The 24715-nt window shown below is 28.9% G+C and overlaps 3 protein-coding genes across 4 annotated transcripts; all 3 read right to left on the reverse strand.

Moving 5' to 3' along the window:
- Positions 1–621: 621 nt before the first annotated feature.
- On the reverse strand, positions 622–2829 carry tun (tungus). Its single transcript, XM_035084438.1, has 4 exons — positions 2419–2829; positions 1678–1831; positions 1321–1591; positions 622–1119 (listed from the first exon to the last, which is right to left on the reverse strand). Exons 1-4 carry the CDS (start codon positions 2508–2510, stop codon positions 965–967), a joined length of 672 nt encoding a protein of 223 aa, XP_034940329.1. The 5' UTR covers positions 2511–2829; the 3' UTR covers positions 622–964.
- Positions 2830–3027: 198 nt separating this feature from the next.
- dUTPase (Deoxyuridine triphosphatase) lies at positions 3028–4047 on the reverse strand. The gene is made up of 3 exons (XM_035084439.1): positions 3757–4047; positions 3480–3641; positions 3028–3399 (listed from the first exon to the last, which is right to left on the reverse strand). Exons 1-3 carry the CDS (start codon positions 3858–3860, stop codon positions 3225–3227), a joined length of 441 nt encoding a protein of 146 aa, XP_034940330.1. The 5' UTR covers positions 3861–4047; the 3' UTR covers positions 3028–3224.
- Positions 4048–4493: 446 nt separating this feature from the next.
- GckIII (Germinal centre kinase III) lies at positions 4494–24687 on the reverse strand. Of its 2 annotated transcripts, XM_035084436.1 has the most exons (6): positions 13035–13761; positions 12597–12936; positions 9353–9577; positions 8146–8478; positions 6676–7787; positions 4494–6233 (listed from the first exon to the last, which is right to left on the reverse strand). In XM_035084436.1, the coding sequence occupies exons 2-6, from the start codon at positions 12933–12935 to the stop codon at positions 6224–6226; spliced, it is 2019 nt and encodes a 672-aa protein (XP_034940327.1). In that variant the 5' UTR covers position 12936; positions 13035–13761; the 3' UTR covers positions 4494–6223. The 2 variants fall into 2 exon arrangements, with proteins under 2 accessions (XP_034940327.1, XP_034940328.1); XM_035084437.1 differs by lacking the exons at positions 12597–12936; positions 13035–13761 and adding an exon at positions 23840–24687.
- Between the last annotated feature and the right edge of the window lie 28 nt (positions 24688–24715).

The following is a 24715-nucleotide window of genomic DNA, read 5'->3' on the forward strand; positions in this document are numbered from 1 at the left end:
TTACAATAAATCTTGAATATAAAAATAAGTAAAGTATTGATAGAATTCGTTGTTGAGAAAATTTAAAAACTGTACCAAAAACAGATACGTTAATAAAAATTTTTCCAAAAAATTTGTCTACATTTAACAACTTCAAAGCCCAAGAAATTATTTTTTTTTATTGAACAATAAATAGATAAAGTAATTAAAAAACTTATTTAATATTTTGATAATGAATTTTTTTTTAATTTCTTAATGCAATAGTTGATAAAATTATTCATTTAAGTAGATAGAGTGTAAGTATCACAAGAATTATTACAATCACTGTAATCATTTTGCAAAAAGTTTATAATTGCATGTATGTAATTTTTTTTTATTTTTCTAATGATTTTATCCTTTATCAAGTAATTTCTCTTTAATTCTTGCCGCATCAATTATTAAGCGCACATTTACCAATTGTTTGTGAATAACATCAGTCTTCGATATGATGATTATAAAAAACCGTTGACACAGTGTTAATAGTCGTGACAAACAAGTATACATTGCGGTGATTCTTCATTTGTTGAGAACAAGAACACTTATAAGAAGGCGACTTATAAGTTTCCTTTATTATTTAATAGGAAATAAGGGTAAAAAGGATGATTTCTTTCATAAAAAGTGTTTTATAGAAAAAGAGTAAATATGTTTCATAGAGATTGTATGGATATGGTGATCGAAAAAACATTTGTTTTGAAGACGAATAAGTATTGGCTCAATTTCACTCCATATTCATTCCACTTCAAGTGAATATATCTGTAGATAATCAGATGCACACTTGATAATTTAAAATTCAAGATTGCTTAACTTGATTTATTTTCCGACTATTAAAAGCCATAGGCCATACTTATAACATCTGAACATACTAGATCAAGCGAATGAGTGAAATGATGTTCCAAAAAGGAACAAAGAGCAATAATATAAATATATTGTTGATTAGAAAATTTTTTTAATTTGTTGTCGCTTGAGACTGAGGTGCTGGAGAAGACGTTGGATTGACACTAGGTCTGTAAAATTTGTTAATTAATTGTTTTAAACTCATTACTGTTCCAAAACCTGTTCCAGATTCCATGCTGATAAATGAGTCCAGATTATCCTTGCAAGCTAAAATATTAAATACAATAATTAATTTAATCATTTCTTATTCTTTCATCTTGTAAAAAAAATATTAATTTCACACTTCTTTAAGTAAAGAATTTTTTAATGTTATATTAATTAATTTATACGATATTTAAAATTTTATTAAAAGAAATACTTATAATTAAAAAAAATCAATAAATGAATATTAAAAAAAATCGACAATACTTGGTGTACAAATGGGTGGATAATCTGGTGGTGTTTTAATCCAAGTTCCATCTTCGCGTTTCATGTGAGCACGATCTGAAGCAAAGTGTTGTAAATAAGTAGCAGCTGGTATAAGTCTAAATCTTCTGTGATATTCGGGACGCAAGGCTTCATCTGTCCTAAAGGTTTCAGTAGCATATTTCCAAAAATATGTAGGGAATGGTAAAGCACTTTCTAAATCGTACACTACAGCTCGCTCGTCGGGTGCATAAATTAAAATTGCATGATAATCCTATATAAAAAATTGATTATTAATTATTTATTAGAGTTATCTGAGTGAAAATGATATAAAATAGATTATAAAAAGAAAGGACGTACCCAAACAATAACTTTATCGTCTCCTTTTCCCTCTCGCTGACGCCAAAGGGGTACACTTCGATTAGAATTACTTATAAAAACTACGTAGCAATGCTGTAGTTCAGATGTATGTCTTGTTGAAATATCCTGACACAATTTCCATACATTTTCTTCGCTGTGAAAACAAAAGGAAACTTTGATATAAAAAATTAAATATTCATACTCATGTTGTATACAACAATCGATTTAATAGATTATTTATTTTTTTTATTCGTCGTAAAGAGTACTCCTGCATGTTCTACTTTAAACAAGTTAATATATTCAATGTATAAGCTTTGATAATAATAAATGAGGTTTGCGTGCAGGTGATTATAACAATGTCGTGCGCGATATCACACATGTATTAATTGATGATAACAAAAATTGTAAATTCGCGCTGTCAAAAAAGTCATTTAAAGAGGGGACTGATGGGCCAATCAAAGTTTAGAAAAAAACCCGGGATTTTCGAAAAATACAATAACGCATGTTTATGATTGGTTTAGTCCGATATATAGAAAAAAATGGCGGAAATGCTCTTTATTTTTCTGTAGTTGCGCTCGTTTCACTGCAACGTATCGATCCAACGCGGGATCTGCCGCAGTATCTACAGTGTAATCTCAATATATTGCATCAATACAACTATATGAAAGTGCATTTATGATTAATATACACTAAGTAAATATTGAAATGTTTAAATCATGCTTTTTATTTCATTTGTCTTACCAGTAACAGCTCGTATACACACAATCTGCGGCTTTTGTAAAAAGCGGCACTAGCGGTTTTGCATTTCCAGCGACACGAGGTTCACCAGCCATCCTTTGTTTACAACTCTCGAGCGAGACTCGTTTTGGAGTCCTCGCAAATTATAAGTTATTCAAAGTGCCTTTTCAACGCGTCTCAACCAATCTTACTGCTTTACACAATGATTACCCCGTTAACTTGTCCCCCCACTTCTCATAATTTTATCTTCACCCCACTTTGAAAATAATCATTCGTTCTAACGTATTTATACGACGACGATGATCAACCACATACGCAACTAACCATGCGGAACATTGTTTAGCTACTGGCCACTGTGAGCAGTCGCGAGACTTCTAGTGACCACCTCTCACCTCACACCACGTCGTTCGACGACACTCGTTCACCTCTATCTACTCGTATTTCTAGGACAATTTTAATACACGCATGCGTCTCCTATATACTTGATAAATAAACAATGTTTTGCTTTATTATATGTTCAATAATTTCCTCTTTTATTCAGTGATAAAATAATAAATACATCGTTTTTATCCATTTATTAAATTTCACATATTAGAGACATTTTATTATTTATTTTTATTATTTGCAAAAATTAACTTATCTTTTTTTGTTTACATACGAGGTAGTTGACAAATTTATATCAAATGAATAAAAGATAAGGTAATAATAAAAAAGATCATTCTTAAGATATACATGATACATGAAAGTACTGAAAATAGTAAAATTAAATTATGATGTATTACAACACCTGTATTTTTGATTTTTAATAATCACACTCCAGTAGAACCGAATCCTCCATCCCCTCTGGCGGTCTCATCTAGTGTTGAAAGTTCCTTTAATTCAGGATATTCGATTTTCTCACAAATTAACTGTGCAATGCGATCACCAGCAGACACTTTAAAATCTGTGTTACTATGATTAAAAAGTACTACTCCCACATTACCTCTAAAAATGAAAAATAATTCAGTTAAAAACATTAAATATCTATGACAATTTTTTTTAATTATTTTGGATTGTTTTATTACCTGTAATCAGCATCAATAACTCCAGCACCAACGTTTAAGAAGTTTTTCCATGCTAACCCAGATCTTGGAGCTATTCGTCCATAAGTACCTTCAGGAACTACTATTTGAATATCAGTTTTTACCAATTCTTTTCCTTGGGCTGGAATAACATAATCGTAGGCACTGCGAAGTACATTTTTAAGTCATTATAGAGACAAATGAAAGTACATGTATTGTAATTATGGAAATCTATGTCATGTATGCTTAATACAAAAGATAGCTTTATAAATGATTGTACCTTCGAAGATCATATCCAGCAGCTAGATTTGATCCTTTAATAGGAGGAAAAGCTTTATCACTGAGTTTAGCAAACTTTAATGAACATTGAGTATTTGACGGCATTTTGAAGAACTTTTTAATGAAATTTCAGACGAATAAACTAGAAGCAACTGCCAGAAAATAAGCGGGATTTTACCGGTAAACATCAGCACAAACTGTACAAATCTACCAACTCATCTAATAAGTAACAAATATTAATTAGTATTTAATTAATATAAAATCAAATATTTATAATGAAATTAGTGGAATAAAAAAATTTAATAAGTAATTGAAACAGTAAACTTTTGTAATAAATAAATAATAATTATTACCGAGTTCTAACCTAACCCGACAAGTTAAATACACCAAAGAAAAATATAATAACGATTAAATAATATTTATATTATTAATATTCAAGAATAATACTTTGTATTAAAATTGTTTTATGAATTATGTTTACAAATAAATAATATTTTGTTGTTACTGTAAAAAATGTTAGGTTTTTATTTTACTAGCGCGAAATTTGAAATTAATTAAATTAAATATTATTATTTAACAGGTGTCGCTTTAACTGTTGCGCGGTTTTTTTAACTTTCAAAAATGTAATTTCAATGATTATATCTTATTGTTGACATATTATAAAATAATTAAGTATAAATATTATTTAATGGAAATTATCAATAAAAATAGATTAGACAGGATTAATAAATAGCTCAGTTTTGTATTGAATTTAATTTTTATTTTTCCACGATCTGTAATTTCATCACCATTGACCAACCTTGTCTGGTGATACGAATAACTAACATAAGCATCAGAAAACAATAACATGGATGGCCACGGAGAAGTTATAAAAAATAATATTAATAATAACAGATGCTTATTTTCATTAATTATTTGACAGACCCTGCTTTTCTGATTTACACAATCACTCTTGAATAATACTCTAATATTAAAAAACTTACAATACAATAATCCATCATAATTTTTAGAAATTAATGAAAATATATGAAAACCATGAGTTGTTTAAAATGGAAAAACAATTTTTGTTAAGAAATAATTTTACTCTGTTGACTATTCAAATATAAATTTACAAGTTTTAAAAGAAAAAAACGAACCCAACCGTTGGAACAATAATATGGTTATTATTAATTTATAATAAAGAATGAACTTACAACAAAATAGAATAAAAATAAAACAAATTTATGAGTCTATCCCAATTGTTTTGATGATTAGGAGATAACAAGCGGGTAGAAATTTGAAGTGAAGGGTGAGAGGGTAGATGAAATGTTGAAAATACAGGATTAATGATATTTCAAATTTATCTACTCACATAAATTTGGAAATCATTCACTAATTATTTCGAATAATTTAATTGTTATAATAATTTTTTCAATAACAATCATTTATTAGTCTATGATACTCGAACTATTAATTGTTATGTTTACTTTTAATAATAACGATACGAATAAAAAATAAATTAAATAATAAATTCATGACAATAAATCTTTCTTCAACATCTACATACATTTCTAATCAGTAAATACTACTTCATGAATAATTTTTTAATTGTTTTTTTTTTGTAATTAATTTAATCATTGTTTAAGTAATGTCTACAGTAGATAATTCAATTCACAAATAAGACCATATTTCTACACTCTCACCCTGTTGTTTTCTATTCGCTTGTGCCCGCATAGATGCATTGTCGTTCTCTTCACAAAATAATTAGTAAACTATCGGAATCATAACGATCGGGAAGGATAATAATTAGGGGTATTTTCTTGTTCGACATTTCTTTAACAGCAAAGGGATCTTCTTTGTGGAACACAACCTACAATGCTTGTCGGAAAGTGTGGAAATCAGTCGGCGACATGTCGACCATAACAATAAGTATATCTTATTGAGCTACATACATATTTACATGGCCTCCAGTGTACGTAATACTGGTGCCTCGTATCCTCCTGGCCGTATCGCGTGAGTGCAAAGTGACAATTGCGTGGTGACAAAAAAAATCAAACAATTCCCACGCACAAAAAAGCCTTTCCCGTTGGTAATAAAAATCTCAAGTGCACATACGCTCATGATGAAATAATAATTAATGAGAATGCGGGCACAGTTTAGATTAATATTCCCGAGTTCTCCTTTCCCTCTTCAACATTTTATTTGCAGTTTTGCATCGAATCAATTGTACCGAATCGAGGCAGATTTAAATAGGCAGGAATTCGGGTAGACCGCTGGCACAATTATTATTATTAATATTATTATTTTTGTTTTTGCTTTTTTCCATTCTTGATCCATTAAAATCTTTCGAAGCGCAAGGTGCACTTGTGGTAAATTTTTTTCTGCACCTGTTAACGTTGTCCGATTAGTAATTAAAACGGCCTTCAGTTCTATAGAGTTAATATGTACTCGGACCACAGCTTCTTGTGCACTCTCGCTCTCTCCCGTCCCTACGTATCCCTAAAAAAATGATGATTATTATTATTATTATTATTATTATTATTTTAAATTTATGAAAGTATTAATTTTTTAAATAAATTATATAACAAGTTTATATAAACTAATCGGATTATTTTTTATTGTAGAATTTTAATTGAATATTTATATGTTGCCATTTGTTAAATATATTTCTATCTAGTAATAAACTGTTGAAAAGAAAATCCTTTATAATTTTGTTCTTTCATAAAAATGAAATTAGATTAGAAGAGCTATTGAATTTTTTTTCTCTTTAAATGAGAACCTTTATCAAGATGCAACGCAGAAAAAAGTATTTATTTTACTCTGTTTTGAAGATAAAAAATAACAAAATTAAGCTTTATTGTTACTTTTAATTAATTAAAATTTTTTTATAAGAGAGCTAACATGACGAAAACTTATGCCGTGATAAAATGCAAGTACACACCTTAATGTAACTTTCTCCATAATCATAGAGAGTCTACTTTCCGAGTGATTTGCTGGAAGTAAGGCCTTGAGGATCTCTCGAACAAGAGTTTCATTAATTCCTGGCGACGTACGCTCAGCCAATTCAAAGGCACCTCTCAGTTCATCAATCGCTCCTCCATTTCTAGATACAACGTTGTCTCCGTTATTGTCCCTTGATGAATATTGATACTTGCGTTGAAGTTCTGAGAGTAAAGGGTAGATTACAGAGGTAAGCGTCGCACTTCGAGGATGTTTTGGCTCTTGAGAACTCCTTGGTCGTTGTTTATCCTCGTTTGATCTATGGTCTGACATGGAAACAACAGGCACATCGGGTTTACTATTTCTCTTTTCTCGAGAATTATTCTCACGATCTCTGCCATCACGGATTTCCTTCGAATCTCGAAATTCTCGAAATTCTTGGCTATCTCGATTTTCTCGTATGTCTACTGGAGGTGGTGGTGCAGCTTCATGAGGACGCGACGGTGTATTAAGTTTTGCTTTTAATTCTCTGAATGATTCCCTCGACCATTTATAATGATTTTTTACTAAAGCCGTTGGTGGCGACCCTGCACCACCATTTGCGTAAACCTTGACATCTTGACTATGACCAACTGATCTGTGATTAGGAGTATGACTCAGTGAGGTCGGTTGTTCATCCAGGGACGTCAAGACTGGTAGCACGGAAGATTTTGCACCATGTGGACCCTTTACTGTCATTATCCATGGTTCATCCATATCACTGTCTTGCTTTGACTCCTCTGAATCCGAATTTTCACTTTCTGTTTCAGACTCTTCACTTCTTTGTGACTTCCATTTCTTATATCTATCAATTAAATCAATAAGATAAGAATTTTTCTTCGCTTTTCGAATAAATTGAAACTTTAAAAGTTCTTTAGCTGTTGGCCTGTTTTCTGGATCTTTATTTAAACAAGCTTCCACAAATTCTTTAAACTGTTTTGTGTAGTTTCCAGTTAATTGAGGTGGGTTGTTTTTTGGAATTAAAAAAAGAACTCGCATTGGATGGAGCTCACTGTTTGGTGGTTCTCCTTTTGCTAATTCTATCGCTGTGATTCCCAAAGACCAAATATCCGCCTAAAAAAAAACAGAAATTTATGAAATATTTACTTTGAAATAATGTAAATGATTTTAAATAATTAAACAATTCTCATGCATAAAATTGAAATAATTAAAAGTGAAATTTTGAAGATATCTTGAAATTACAGAAAATATCTATGGTAGAAGTTTTTTAATTATCAAGTTTTTACTTTCTATTTAATAAAAAAAATCTCTCTACAAATGTTATTAACGCCAAATGACTGTCGTATATAGTGATTTATAATCAATTATACATTAAAATAAATCTTATAATATGAAGAGACAACATGTATTTATAAATGTCATTTATTTATGTTAAATAGAATCAACATCTTTTGGAATTAAATAAAATTACCTTTGAATCATAGGCCGATTGTTTAATGACTTCCGGCGCCATCCAAAACGGCGTTCCAACAAAAGTGTTCCTTTTACTCGTTGTATTAGTCAACTGTCCAGCAACTCCAAAGTCAGCTAGTTTAACATCTCCCATTTCACTCAACAAAACATTGGCTGCTTTAATATCACGATGTAATTTACGTTCGCTATGAAGATAGTCCAAGCCTTTAAGAACTTCACGGAGGATAACGGCAATATGCATTTCCTCGAAACTTCCGGTCTTCATGGCCTTCATGAGATCCAAAGTGGAACCGCCACCCAAGTATTCCATAATGATCCAGAGCTTAGTACCCTGCAAACCATTAAATTAATTCATTATTCACCATTTTCAATGTGATAAGTTGCAAAATACCTCAAGTTAATACAATTAAAAAATAACTATTAGTAGAAATAATGTAAATAAATGGAATTAATAATATATGTAATTCTTTAAGGGAGTCATGCAAGCACAAAAATATTCTTTTTTTTTAAAAAGAATTAGTTGTTTTTACTGACATTATTCAAAAGGTAATTTTTTGTTAGTATTTTTTTTCAACAATTAATAAATTTAAGTTGAAAGACTTTCTTAAAGGAAAACAAAATTACTTTAATTGACAACAGTCATTAAACCATTGTTAAAAAAATATTCCTACTTTCTCATTTTTCTGATAGATTTTTTTAGGGAACTATACTGGAGTTCATTGAATTTTTGGTAGCCAAGACCTACATAAACATGAGAAATGTAGAGAAAATGGAATGTATTTACAGCTCAGCGACGTAGCAAAAGAGAGAGAGAGAAGGAGAAAGAAAGAAAGAGGAACATAGGTGAGGCAGAGGAAACCGTGCCACCGGGCGCGCACCGTTATAATTATATCCAAGTATCGATGGGCCCCTGCCTGCATTACTTGGTTGGGAGATGAAGCTACTCTAGGGACTAGTATATCCAATAAATGAGGATTATCATCGCATGGGCGACATCATGCATAAATGATCTACTATTGTAAGATCATCCTCAAGCCATTGAACTGTACAAGGCTAAGGGATGATGTTTTATTCGTTATCAAGCATCGTCAACATGTAAAATATTATATACGGTATTTTTATAAAATGGTCATTTTCAATAAGAGAATATATTAATTTAAAATTTTTATCATGGAGATTTTAATTAAATGGTAATCTGAGCATACTTTGAGATAAGATCCATAGTATTTAGTGACGTAAGGACTGTCGCACTGCGACAGCACCATAATCTCCTGCTGTATATCTTCAATTTCATCCTCGGCTTCTTCCAAATCGATTATTTTTATTGCCACAACCTGCTGAGTTCTGTTGTCGATTCCCTTGAACACCTCGCCAAAACTACCTTTTCCAATTCTCTCTTGTTTCGTAAATATCAACTCCGGATCAACCTTCTGTAACAAAAATACATTTCATCAAATTAAATCTCTGTTCCAAGTCATCATGATGTTTTTTCTTATTAGCATTAGAGAAATACACTTTTTTTAATATTCTTCTTTCTTCGCTACGTTATTTATGGTTTTGATGATAAATTGAATTAATTTTTATGGAAAAAATAGTTTATATTGTGTAGTACTTGGTTGATAATAATGCTCATGATAAATGCTGTCATAGTATATATTTTAAAAAGTAGAAAGTTATTTTATTTATTATTAATGTTTACATGTTGATATCATGAAGTAAAAACTGTGGTAATTGTTTGGTTTAGGTCGTATACGCTCGATTTCTTTGAAATTTTAGTATGTTTTACATTTTTTTATGCTCAACAAGAATATAAAGGTATGTTGGGCGCGAAAAACATATCATCACATAGTTATGAAGGTTTGAAAAATGAAAAATATACACTATCTTGAAAAGTTTGTATTTTGCAAATATTTGATGTTGAAGAGGTCTGAGGGTGAGGCGGAGGAGGAAGGGGTGTTAAAAATTTAGAATAAGTATTGACATCTGGTCTAAATTTTTAACAACCTCCCCACCATGGCCCCTGCCTCACCCTGAAACTCCTTGAACATAAATATAATTAGTTACGAGTAGCGTAATGACAAATTAATTTATTCACTCGTACAAATAGTCAAAAATTGATGTTGTGTGATCATATTCACTCCGATTTTTCAATTAATGGATATTTTTAAATGTTTGACAAAGCAAATCATAGAAACAGACAAATGTGAACAAAGAAATCGATATGTTGTGCCAATTCATACGCAATGATGTCATTATTATTGGAAAAAGTGCTACCAAGACAAAATTTAATGCACATTATTATCTAAATTTTCAACCTTAAAAAAATACATGTATATAAATTAATCAGCATAATTTTCTCTACAACATAATAAAATTTTAAGGAAATCGAGTTCATGCAACCTAAACTAAACAATTACCAAAATTTTTTTTTTCTTTTATTATGGAGTAAACATATTTCACTGTTTATAAATAATAAATAATTAGAAATAGTTATTTATATATGATTATTTGTACTTTTTTTATTGAATTTTTTTGTTACATTTATTTATTATATAATTACAAAACTAATTAGAAAAACATTTGTGCATTTTATGTTACGTAAGATTTTACCCATAAATATTCAATCAATTACATTAATTTTTGATATTTTATATATTTAATATTTCCATCAAAAAAAATCAGCTAGATAATTATGCAATCGAATTTAAATTTACAAATAATTTTCAAATTTTATTGACTTTAAATAAAAAGAGGGAAAACATTGTTGATTATTAATGAATATTATTTTCCTGTTGATAGTATATTTTTTTAGATTGTGATATAATTCTTGGAGGAATTAAAGCGGCTTATGAATGTAAATAATTATTAATAATGGAAAAATAATTAGTTAATATTTATGAAATACATGAACTGTTAAAGATTAGTATTATTATTTGGAATAACCTTATTTTGTATTTATTTTAATGCTATTAAATGCTTTAATAACAATTGTAAGTAAAAGTTGAAGGTAATTTAAACATTTAATTAAATGTGTAAAATAATGAAACTGTTGCCGTAAGTTTCTTCAATTATCTTTATCATTTTCAGTTTCATTCTGTAAGTATCAGATTGTTAGCAATGTCGTTTACCTTGGCTTCTTTTCAGATGAATCAATGCCATGGTACATAACTTAAGATAGTTTAACTGTTTCGAAGAATGTTTTTTTTTCTTTTTATTGTATATCAAACCTCAGACTATGACAATTAAATTCCTGGTAAAAACGAAAGTAAAAATGTTGAAAAAAGGCGTAATTTTCCTCTCTATCTCACTATTTTTTTTTCTCTTTTCATTTTTATTCTTAAAATATGCGGACCGATGAGGTGCATTCCTGAAACGCATTTGCGCTCATCTCTCAATTCCATCGTGTCACCCAGCAAAATCAGCATTCTCACGCAAGAGACTTATAAGACATTCACCAGCTGTTTTCCAGAAACGTTCGTGCACCGAATAAAATAGAATTCTCCTATACAGCGACAAGTTTACCGTTACAAAGTCGTCGTCAACATTTAATCATAACTTGCACCATCATTGCCATTATTATAGCTGTGAATAATAATAAATTTTTATCAACCCGTATTTAAATGATGTCACTCTATTTTTAAAAATAAAAGTAGAGTATATTATAATTAGAATAAATGTTCCAAAAAATGAATTTTATCTCCAAAACATTTTATTCCATTTCAATGAATTTTTTCCTGTTAAAGTTAATGCATAACTTTATTATTGAGTAAAGTTGTAATATTATTAACAAAGTTTTACTAATTATTTTTGCATTGCAATTAATACTTATCAAAATATAAAATCAACTTTCCTGTCAATCACATGTTCTTTTATTTTTGCCGAGTTTATATTAATTAATCAAGAAATAATCATTTTAAACTCATTGCTTATCTATTGATGTCATTAAATTTTAATCAACGGAAAAAATTAATTACTACTGTTGATGAAATATCCATCATATCTTCATTATTGTCACCAACATATTCTCAAATGCATGCATTATATACATTAGTAGAGATCGAAAGAGTTGAGATTATTATTTCATAATGAGAATGAATGATCATTTTTATTACAAAACAGAAATAAATACTGTAAGTAATAAATCTCTGTAAGTGAATGTTTATCATGATTTCTTGAATGCTATTTAATTTATAACCTTAAAGATTTAGAGAAAATCAAATGAACAAATGAATAAAAGTAGAAATAAAGTATCAAACTCATCAGCAAGTAATCAAAACTGTAGTTATTACTGGGTATAATGATGGTGATTAAAAGCATGAATTTTTATTAAAATTTTTCCATTTTGTGTGTTGTTTATTTTATATATTAGGAAAGTTTTTATCACAAATTTTATGAGAAAAGATACAGTATTCCTTAAAAATGATGTTGATCAACAAAATGTTGACTCACCGACGGTGTAGAAGATCTCGAGTGCGTATCGATACGCGTGCGCGGAAGAGAATTGCTCTTTTGGCCCTGATTGCCACTTCGTTGGGTAGTTGAAGGTGGTGGAGGAGGGTGTGAAAGAGGTCTGTTATTTCCACTATTACTTGCAGTCATACGACGCTCTTGTGTTTGCATTTGTTGTTGTTGTTGTTGTTGTTGTTGTTGTTGTTGTGGAACTTGATACTGATTCCAGGATTGACGAGGAACATAGCCGACATATCCGCCGGAAATAAACTGTGCCGAGCCGTTGAGGTGAGGCGGAGCCATCACCGCAGTTTGCTGAGCTTGACAGCCGTTTCGCATTCTTTTATATAAAAATCCTCTTGTCAATATTAGAAATAATTTACCAAAACTGACAATTTATATTTCTCATTTACTATTAACATAAAATTTATGGCACACCTGTAGGTTCATTTTTCGCCCACATTCTTCCGCTGCCACGTCAATTCACGACTATATCAACACATAGTATTGAATTTCATTATATTCTTACGCTCATTAAGCAATAATTAGTGTACAAAACGGTTTATATAACTTAATCGAAGCATAGGAAAGTCTATTAAGGTTTCAAGTGAAAGTAAATAAAGTCTAACTCGAGCGGTAGTGTTACACTAAAAGCAGCAAAAATGCTTTTGATTGCGAGGTCAAAGAAGGGAGAAATGAGAATAGAATTATGTATGATAACTAATCGGGCACAATCAAAAAAAGATTCTTGGGGAAAGTCGGGAATACGCGTGCAACCAAACGTTGAATAATTATTTCCAGTGGTCGTGCAAGCAATTTTATGCTCTAAATAAACCAAGGAACCACTGGAAAATTTCCAAATTCACTGAAGCACTTACTAACCACTACATTTTACAAGACGTATTTATTCACAATATTTTTATAAATATATCAAATGACTTTTTGTAAATATCACTACTAAATAACGCTACAGAAGATATTTTTAAGAAGTATAATAGCGGTTACGAAGGAACGCAGTTTCATAGTCCGAGTGTTTGAAAATCAACTGACAGGTACAGGAACCCAAGTGCTGGGGCAACCGTGATCGCGCGAAGAAAGGCGCGGGAGTCGGGTACTCCTGCCTCACCAACATTGGAGTATTATTCAAGAGAGGGGAAAAAAGTTGCCGGAACTTGGAGAATCGAGTGTTTCCTATTATATAGACACCCGGTAGTTGATATCTACAAGGTGACATACAGATAATTCGTCATGACGATGTTTTAAATGTCCTTTTTATAAACAACTTCAAGTACTTTGTTCTTTACTTTTTTTATTACATTATAATTATTTCATATTATAATAATTTATCAAACTTGCAATCATTTTTAATAATAAAATTATTTATTTTATTTTATTTAATAAAAATTAATGTTTTATTCTTACTTGAAGAATAAAGTAAAATTACACGTTACTCTACAAGCAACAAAAAAAAATAATAATCAAATGAATCATCTAGTAGTTAATCAATGAAACAATTATATCAATGATTCAGATTAATATAAACTTTATTTTAATCCATTTAAACGTACTACTATTTAACACAATAAAAAATTCTATACATAAATTGTTCTCATTTTTATTAGCATTTAATGATAAGAATAATTGCATATAAATCGGAATATGTAAATGGTATCAGTGCCTATAAATACAAAAGAGGAAATTAAAAATTCCATATCTTCTGTTTAAAATCTCTTGTATTTAAACGTAAGCGTATAATATATCATTTATAAAAAAAGGAATATTTGATATAAAATCACACTGATTTCAATTAAAATCCCCTCATAAAAACTTGAAATATCTTCCTTGTCAGCTTAAACCACAAAATAATATATTCTGCATCTTTATTCAACGTAGTATCTTCCAATTTCATATTTTAAACTATTAAAAATTAATAAATACTAAGTATCCAACATTAAGCATACAATATATTTCAAATGAAGGATTTTGTAGCTTGTAACGAATCAATAACAACAATGCAAGGCATTTTTGTTTTACAAAATGACAAGTTGAAATTTCTACAGCATTAAACCGGCATTATTGTGCTTACACTAATATAATTCAAATGGTAAATAAATAGAAGTGTTTAATGAATTTATTAATCATTCAGTATTGATTATAGTAATCGATAGAAGTAACAATAATTACTTAATACTTGTATCCAATCACATAATAGAAGATTAATGACATCAATACCTCCTACAACAATCTCTCGAACAATGCGACAATAATTTTAGCGAAGGAGTTTAAGTAATTGCGTAAATAATTCGTCATCATCGATTGTAATTGAGTAATAAGGTAAGAAAAGAGTTGTTCGGTTGATTAGATATGACAGATTTATTAGATTTATATTATCGGAAATGAAGTTACTTGACGTGCCTTAAGATAGAGATTATTGAAGGAATAACGGCAGCGACGATGTGGAAAATGAAACATGAGTGAATCATATATGTATTATATTTACGTACAGGTTATAAGGGAAACATTTGGATTTGCTTTCGCAATGGCAGGAGTTAAATAACGTTGCTCAAGCGTGACTCGGGCTAGTGCACATAGCGGAATGGCCAAGTGAAAGGCAACGAGACAACTACGACCACTTGAGTTCTTGAACTCGGCTAACTTCGGCCTGTCTCGGTTAATCTTTCTTTTGCATTTTGCATATTCAATTTGTTGCCTACGATTTAAATTCTACTTATTAATAAAACGATAAAGCCAGCAACAATAACAAAAAAAAACCTGAGCTTTGCTTGTGATATTCTTTTACTTTTTTAGCGTGACTAAAGTTTTATCAAAGAAATCCCTTTTATTCCTCCAACTTCAAACGTAACAAGCTAAAAAGCACGCAGGAACGAAAGATTCCTATCACAGTCCATAATTATCCACACGATAATACACTCACAGGGCGACTGTAACTCCAATTTTGCTGTCGACCTACTATTTTCACCAATAATTTCATTTGGAATTGGGTGATTTACGTTGGACCAGTTATTAGATGAACAAACTTTTGCGAATTTCGTGTTTATTTTGAGTAAATGTCAATAGAGAGTAAATTGTTTTATCGAATTTCGATAATTCAACATTAAGAATTATAAAGTCAAAAAATTTTTTTATTTCAATAGTTGATGATTTCCATGCATTTGAGAGAACGATTTTCTTTCTTAGCAATGTGCAAAATCTTACACGTTAAATTATCAATTTCATTATAAACTTTGGATTTAGACTTCACATTTTTTTCCTTATTTTTTTCAATAATTTAATAAATTTTATCATCATTCTATGATATGAGAATAAAATTTTTCATTGTTATTAATTTCATTTTTAGATAATCAAAAAATTATCTCTTCAAAGTTTATAATTTATTTTACTAATGACAAAGATGATTGATAAATTATTGAAATATATTGATAATAAATATGAAAATTTAATTTAAATTTTTCAGTACATTACTTCTAAAAATATAAAAAATCCTACAACTAAATCAAAATCATTATTCTCTATTAATAGAGACTATTATGCCTCAAGGGATCATCCTGTCCTAGATATCTTTATTTTAAAAAATCCATATTGCATATAAATACTTTTTTTTTCAATTTTTTGTCATTGATAAATTAATCTTTTCTTTTAAAGTTGATAGCATAAACTGTAAAAGAAAATTGTGATAAAAAATGTTCCAGATAAATATAATTGGATAAATTTTAAGTTAAATTAAAAATAATAATATCTTTAAAATAAATATTACCTAACAATAATTAGAGCGATAACTTTATACATAGTTTGCCTGTTAATATTGACATAATAATTATGATCAACTATGAGAAATATTTGATGTATATAATCAGTTCTATTGGCTAAATTAAACAATCAACTGCGTGAAATTATGGAAATGATTGATAACAAAAATTTACTATCTATAAATAAATGAAGGAACATTTAAAATAGATGAAAAATGAAAATTTAATGGCTAAGCTATAAAAATAAATTGAAATTGTTCGATTAAACGTGTCATTATCAATTACATGGTTACATGGTGGCTATCTCTTCTAAGCTCATATATAGTAATAACGATAAAATCGATAAAATTGATGGTATGATTATTAATAAGTCTTAATCAATCACGCTTACAACCACTATGACTACTATGAGGATCTCATTTACTTTATATATTCTGCTCTATTTACCAAATTTTTTAACTTTGTTACAATTTATATTATTTTTTGATAAGATTACATTGTTATCAATAAGAATTGAATTTATATGTTTAGTATATATTTCAAACAAATGATAACATAAATAATAGAATATGTGAATAAAAATATTTCAATTCAAAGTACATGATAACACAACCCAATGAATAAATTAGAGTCTATTTATCAATCGATAAATTTAAATACTTCAAGTCATTCTTCTCCTATCATCAATACAATTTATATTCTAACAACGAATTCTATAAAGATGTTATTAATTATTTGAGATGACATAATAAATAAAAAATAAAATTTAAATAATGACGGAAATCATTATTAATGTAAGTAAACCATATGAAATTGAGCTTGATTTGTATAAGTATATGTAAAGTTAAATTTAATATACTTCTCTCACTTGATTAAGAAATAATTGATCAAGAAGTAAAATTTGGGATAACTTATATTGAAATATATAAATAATTAAAAACTTTATCAATAATGAATGGAATTTATTTATTAAGTTTTATAAATTTTTTTTATTTAACTGATATTCGATTGAAATTATTTTAAGAAAAACCATCAATTTTTGATCGGCTTTAAAAGATATCTCAGAAAGAAAAAGAAGAAGACATTGAAAGTATTACATGATAAAAAATTCAACAAAGAATATTTTTTCTTTAATGTGTCACATTGAATTTTCACATCAATCTTTTAAATTTCTTCATAAAAATTCTGGTAAAGTGACTAACGTCAAAATAGATTCATCCTTCCAATAAATATATAAGAACGATTATTTTAAATATTTAAACATTTAAAAAGATTTATTCAATTTCTCTCTAACTCATTAGATTTCTAATTCTCGATAACTCGTTAATTATTCTTCTACACATTTCTGTTCATAATTTTTTTTCAATAATTTCACTTCATTGATTTCTCTAAATATAATAATTACAGAACAAAAATCAATAAATCAAATATTTGAATATGAATATTCAAAAATATTAATAGACATAAGCGAATCAATTTAAATGTGATTTTAAATTAATAACTTACCATAGTCGCATTAAATGCATGATTGTCATTGATTTGGCTATCATTTGTGATGTTGATAACATTATTATTTACAACATTCGATCGAAAACTTTTTCTTGAACTACGTCGACTAGAGTTATTATTATTATTATTATTACCATTATTATGATCATCATTATTATGAATATTGTTATTTAACTTATTATTATGTTTTGAATTTTTATGCAAAACCATAGCGGCAAACATTCTTCCAATTAATTGATATTTTTTTGATATTTTAATACTATTTCTATTCCTTCAAAAACACTGGCAATATTCCAATCTTGCATAAAGAAAAAGAAATTCCTTTGCTATTATTAATAATCGCAAAACAAAAAAAAAGAAAATAACAGTAACATGAATTAATATAAAATAGTATCAATATTTACCGATCGATATTTCGACTGTATCATGACAACAAACATTAATGGATATTTTTCAATAGAATACTCAACGAGTGGACGTATCGACAGGTGGAAGTTAAAGGAAGAAGACAAAGTAGTGGCTCATCAAGTCGCCACATAGATATGTTATATGCATATGTGAATAATAAACAATTCAAAACAACCTATAGTATTCTTTCATCAGTCGGTCCATCGTTATCACCGCGTGGTTTCAATTCACTTTACATCGACAGTTAGTTTTATTCTTCTGGTCTAAAAATAGTCTTTAGTGCAGTTAGTCGTTGAGATCGATAGTCTACTTGCGAACTCGCGGGTATACGATTTAAACCGAGACTCGAGAGAGTAAGAGAGAAAGAGAGAGTGAGAATGTAATGAAATAGAGTCAACGACCCGATCACGATGAGGATTCCCTTCCGGAATTACTTTAAATTAATATCAAATATTTGCGCTTCAATTTCTATCCTTGATTCAACTCTCTGATAATCAACAGAGACTTGTCGAATAATTATTCTCAAGATTGATGTTCTGGTTAAATGATTATTTAAAAATTTAAAATTTTCATTTTAATTAGTTATTAAGGTTTTTATTTAATTATTATTTTTTATTCAAATGTTCATTATTTATTTTTATTTTATCATTAAATGATGATTATACTTGATATAATGTTGATTTCGAGCACTTTTTTGGTGTATTTTTATTATAATTAAGCAAATAAATATTAGTGTCTTTTGGACAAGTAGAAAAAACTTGATTAAGTCCGGCAAAACGTCGCGCGTCGACTGAAGCCACACGTAGTCGGCATCCCTTGAATTTAGCGTTTATCCGTCAGACTTGTACTCCCTTTCTCCCTTGTTCACCACGCTACAACATCACCAAGCGTCGGCGCACCAGCTCCTTGACACCACCACGCGCATCGTTCAACCCCCAAACCGAATATGTTTGTCTAGACTCTAGACAATTGTAGTTCGCGCGGCCAATTTTTTTTTCAGCTTCAATATTATCATTAATGATTTTCACTTTTACTTGAAAAATTTACCAATTTTTTTCATTAATTAAAGTCAAATTTTTTTTCGATTCAGTTGTGAAGGAGAATTTTTGATGAATGATTAATCAATCGTATAAATTAGAGGGTTTTTTTTTTTAGAAAAAAATTGGATATTAATTTTTTGACTTTGAGTATCTAACTTGGTTCCAAGGTTGCACAAGATGAAGATGTGTGAGACTACTTAAAGGGGATAAGAAGAGAGTGAGTAAGCAAGTCTGGGCATCGACCGTCTGGCTGGCTCCTGGGGCAAGGACCTTGATAGTTCGAGGATGTTATATTATGCATCCTGATGCCGACGCCGAAAACCCTATTTTCTTCTTTTTCCTATCCTTTCTCCTACCCTTGACAATTCGACCGATTTCTTTCTTTTCATTTAGCAGCGATAGAACTGAAAATTTTACCAACACTCCACAATAATTCAAGGAATTTATTAAAATAAATGTTGAATTATGGTGCTATAATAATTATTGTTTAAAAGTTATTTCAAACATCCATTAAAATCATTGTAATTGTATACTTATCTATCAAGAGTTTGTTTTGATTAAATACAAAAATTGTATTGTCTGAGTCAAAAGGATGGTATTTTTCCATTATTCAGTTTTTGTCATATAATCAATTTCAATTGAATTAAAATGAATGCTTGTTATTGATGCTCTTTTTAGACTCAAATGTTATAAACTGCGATAATTTTATAATAGTATTTATGTATAAAAATATCAAACTAATATATGTCTAGTTTCTTAATACTATAAATTAAGATCAACTAAATTGATGTTGTAGAAGAAAATTTTCCTCTAAATTTTTATAATATTTTTATTTAAAATAAATTGAGAACTAAATACTGGCTAATTGAGACTCTAAAAAGTAATTTATACTCTAGTCAAATAATTAAAATTGTTCAAATATTTAATTGGCATATTCTAATGATGTATGTAGATATTATAAGTTAGTTAGTTACCTAAAGAAAACATAAAGTAAATAAAAAGTATAAGAATTAGTTTAATTGAGATAATAATTTGTGATAATCCTTGTTCCACTAATCCTTTTAATTTAATCTACTGTTAAATTTTTTGTACTACAATAACAGATGTAAGTACATGAATAACGTAAAAAGTTGTAGAGCTATTTATAATAATATCATTTTTGTATTGTTATACATCATTTTTTATTGGAAAATTGAGTTTAATTGAATCAACAAAAATATTTATTTATTCATTTGAATAAATAATTCATTTACTTTGACAATAGTTTGCTCTATTAATATTTCTTCTTTCTCAAATTTTTATAAGTTGTTCAATAAAATCGACTCTACATAACTATTACTTTTAATCAATTAAACCTGAATATAAAACATTTTTCATGTTTTAAAACAAAGTTAGATTATCTACAATGGAAAAAAAGTAATTAATGGAAAAAATTAACATAAAAAACTTGATATTTAAAATTTACAATGAATAAATGATCTTATTTTATTATATCTAAACTTACTTAATCTGGCAGTATCAAATTAACTTTCATTTTATTCTAGTATTATGATCTTATTCATTTTTAAGATAATGAAGGGTCGAAAATGAGGACAATGTACGTTATTTTGTGGCTTGACCTTAGTCAACAAAGAAAAATCACATTGAATAAATTATATAGTCAACTGTTTACGACCTAAATCTTTTTTTTCATTATTTAAACTTCATAGTTTCATTGAAATATATATTTTACTATTAATCAAACTTGTTGATTATTTTCAATATAATCCATATTTACCTGTAAATACTGATAAGATTTAATCAATGAAACTTGTTACAATAAAAAAAGATAAGAAAGAAAAATTGATTTTAAAACTCTATAAGAGAAGAAGAAAAATAAATTTTTTCACAATCATTATCTAACAGTTAAAAAAATCATAACTTAAGTTGATTTTAATGTAGTGTAAATTTAAAAAAAAAATGATCAGCAAAAGGTTTACTAAAAAAAAGTATACATATATTTATTTCTTATAATTTTATAAAATTATAAGAAATAAATAAAAAAGGATTTATGGTTAAATTTCTGCTGACGCTTGTTCGTTGAAGCAAGTAAACGGTATATAGAAGAGACCGTTTGATACTTCTTGAATACTGCTACGCGTTCAACAACAAGTTAAAGTGAAGAAAAGATTTACTGGGAATCCCTTTTCATGATCAGATGGAGGATTCATGTGTGAATTAAAGAATCTCTCTCGGAATAATTCAAAGGGATTTCAACTAGTACGTAGGTTTACAACAGTGTACTTATAAGGAGTACTTTTATGATAGAGGAGCTGGATTGGATGAGAGTTCAAAAAAAGATATAAAAAGAAAGATGAATGTTAGGTTAATGTCCCGTTAGTAACAAATACGTGCTGAAGTGAACTCTTAAGATACTAAGGTTCATGCCCACGCGTCATTGATGTTCTGTTGAAGCGAAAGTATACTTAGAATATGTCGATATTATTTCTGCTTTTTTTTCTTCTAGAATCAATCATTTTTCGTTTTCTTAACCTAAATAAGGTTTATTAAAATATTCCACATTATATGTAAAGAATCATAATGATTATTTTTTTTTAACGGAAGGAAGCATTTTTTAGGTGCTTCGGAATATCAAACATCAATTTTATATTGTTTTAAAAAAATTTTTACTACTTCTTGTGAAAGATTTATTTTGAAATATTTTCATTCAAAAGAATGATTTCAAAAGAATAAAATAAATGTTATTGATGCAAAGTAGGTTATTGAAATTTAAAAAGTATGGTGATTAAATAAGGTTGATACATTACAGTTAATTTTCTGTTCTGATTGCATAAAAATTAACTCAGCAATTTTTATTTATAGTTGTTATTTTATCTTAGAAAAAAAAAAACAAAAAAAAACTAAAATAAATATTTACTTTCAATCTAGTTAAATAGTTTAAATAAATATTGAAAAAAATTTGACTACTTTCCTATTTGCTATTTCAAGTTTCACCTGAAATTACGTAAATTTATGTTATCAATTTCATATTAAACAGTTAATCTATTTACTTAAATGTTATTCCTCTTTGTAGATTAAATCAAAAAGAGAATATTTATAAAAAAGTATTTTTCACTTTTTTGCAACACTAAAACATTGAATCATCATTGTTTTATGTATCATTGTCAAATGAGATTATTGATCATCAAAGAATAAAAATGACCAATCTAATTCGTGTTCATACTGTCGGTGTTTTTTGCTTATAAACACTTTGAAATTCTTAGAAAGCTGCAATAAAATAACACAACAAAATCATGCCATTCTATATGAAAAATTAATAAAAATTGAGTTATCTGTTTTTGAATGTTTTTAAAAAATTTATTACATTTTTCATGCTCACATTAATAGTCTACTGACAAATAATGTTAAACAGTTTCTTTCATATCTCTTGAAAATGCTTATACTACTCTTCTGATAAAGTTTTTTACAACTCAAAAAGACCATCTAAATTCCAATTAATATCTTTTTTTACAGCCATTTCAATTATAAAATATAATTCCAAGAGTGTAAAACGTATCAGATGAGATGGAATTTAAAAAAAAAAGTGGAATATTGTGACAGTCAGTGGAAATCTGAAACTCATACTGTGGCAAGAAGCCATAAAGCTGCTCATAATGTCGACAGAAAAATGATGTATTATCCGGATTACATATTTCAATCAATAGTTGGTTGTCCAGGTCAAAAAAAAGTACAGAAAGAGGCAAATTAAAAATGTATATAAATCTAGTCGTCTTCTAAAATATTATTTCAGTAGTAGGTTATGTAATTCGTGAAAGAAATAAATGCACGTTCCAGGGGCTCAGTCATCGTCGTGTAATATGATGTAATCATTTGAATGGCTTGGTAGACGCGCATATGATAGTGCATATAGACTTGTAATAATATAAGTAAACCAGTCTACATAATGTCATCGAGATATCGTTAGAGAAATAGAAAAATGATTTACACAACTTCCGCGTTAAATGAATTATCAAGATATATTTAAATGAAACTTTATTTATTATAATGATAAATTAATTATTTGAAATGAACAAATTCTGGCTAAAAAAATATTTTCTTATATTTCTAGTACCTAATCAAACCGCTTAGTGATAGCGGTTTTAATTGATAAGGGATTGTAATTAAAATTATGAGATAAGGTTATATTTATTCGCATTCTTTTTCACCTTTATAACTACATAGATCAGGTTAAATATGTGCGCGCCAAACTGATACCGCGGTGCGCAAACATGCGTCCATGTTGAGGTAATTTAATTTTTTCCACAATTTTTTTGTCTTCATTACAATGATTTTTAAAAAGTCTCTCCAAAAAGCAGAAAAATAACTATGCATGTACATTAGTAGCTTATTTTTTTTTCTCATTTTTTTTACCTTCTGTAAAGAATAATGTTGACAATTTGCCAGCTGGACTTGTCGAGAGTGAGGTTAAGGTATTCCTTTCAATTGCTTGAGATAAAAAATTAAAAAAATTACAACATACCTCGTTGAAGGCCATCTTCTTCGCTATGCTTCCGGGCGGTTCTCGGGTGGTGCTTCCGGCACCTCCTTGTCCCACTTTAAATCTTGGATGTAGCAGTTGGTGTTAATGATGTTATTGTTATTGTTGTTGTTGATGATAATATTGGATATTTGGCTATTAATGATTCCACAATCGTTGTTGACGTCGTTGTTTTCGTTGTCGCCACCACTGTTGGCGACGTCAACGTTCCTGCTACTTCCTGATGACCTCGCGCTTTCGTGGTCGTCCTCCACCCTCACGCCGAATAGAACGGCGCATCGAGGATGAGACGATGATAAAATGCACTCGCGGCAACTCAACCAGCACGAAACGACTGGCAACGGACCTGCTACTACGGCTTTTGTCGACTCCTGGCAGCCCTCCGCGACACACATACGTCACGAGAACAAGCCGGAGAGCACCTCGACCCCCCGACAGGTCAACACTACCTTTACAATTGTTCTTATTTATTTTATTATTTATATATATATGTACCGTACTCTATAATACTTTTGTATTTTTTTTTATATCACTTATCACAATCTCATTGTTCTTGATGTATTTGCGAGTTATTTTACAAAAGACTTACATTCCTCAGGTGGGAATTCTGATGTCTACCTGATCGTTAACTACTTACGTTGTTGGCATTTAATTGTGCGATTAATTCATTAATACCGTACTTTTAGGTTATGTAAACTCACAGATCACATTAAAACCGTATAATAAGTTGATTTGCTTGTTTCTTAATCTTCTAAACATTAAATTATTATTATTTTTTACGTATTTATAGCCGCTGAAGATGTAACCACAAACAGTACAGCGCCATCTTGGTTTACTGCTACAATGCATGCACACACA

Source organism: Chelonus insularis, unplaced genomic scaffold, assembly GCF_013357705.1.
Source record: "Chelonus insularis isolate UGA/USDA-ARS -01 unplaced genomic scaffold, ASM1335770v1 contig_38_pilon, whole genome shotgun sequence".
NCBI lineage: Eukaryota > Metazoa > Arthropoda > Insecta > Hymenoptera > Braconidae > Chelonus > Chelonus insularis.

Excerpts from the sequence above, each read along its gene's own strand:
- tun (XM_035084438.1), bottom strand. The coding sequence starts at position 2,510 with ATGGCTGGTGAACCTCGTGTCGCTGGAAATGCAAAACCGCTAGTGCCG. Across the intron at positions 1,592-1,677 it reads ACGATAAAGTTATTGTTTGG|GATTATCATGCAATTTTAAT; the intron begins GTACGTCCTTTC and ends TTTTTTATATAG. Across the intron at positions 1,120-1,320 it reads TCCACCCATTTGTACACCAA|CTTGCAAGGATAATCTGGAC; the intron begins GTATTGTCGATT and ends TTAATATTTTAG.
- dUTPase (XM_035084439.1), bottom strand. The coding sequence starts at position 3,860 with ATGCCGTCAAATACTCAATGTTCATTAAAGTTTGCTAAACTCAGTGAT. Across the intron at positions 3,642-3,756 it reads GCTGGATATGATCTTCGAAG|TGCCTACGATTATGTTATTC; the intron begins GTACAATCATTT and ends TGTACTTCGCAG. Across the intron at positions 3,400-3,479 it reads GTTATTGATGCTGATTACAG|AGGTAATGTGGGAGTAGTAC; the intron begins GTAATAAAACAA and ends TTTCATTTTTAG.
- GckIII (XM_035084436.1), bottom strand. The coding sequence starts at position 12,935 with ATGCGAAACGGCTGTCAAGCTCAGCAAACTGCGGTGATGGCTCCGCCT. Across the intron at positions 9,578-12,596 it reads CGAGATCTTCTACACCGTCG|AAGGTTGATCCGGAGTTGAT; the intron begins GTGAGTCAACAT and ends TTTTTGTTACAG. Across the intron at positions 8,479-9,352 it reads ACTATGGATCTTATCTCAAA|GGTACTAAGCTCTGGATCAT; the intron begins GTATGCTCAGAT and ends AATGGTTTGCAG.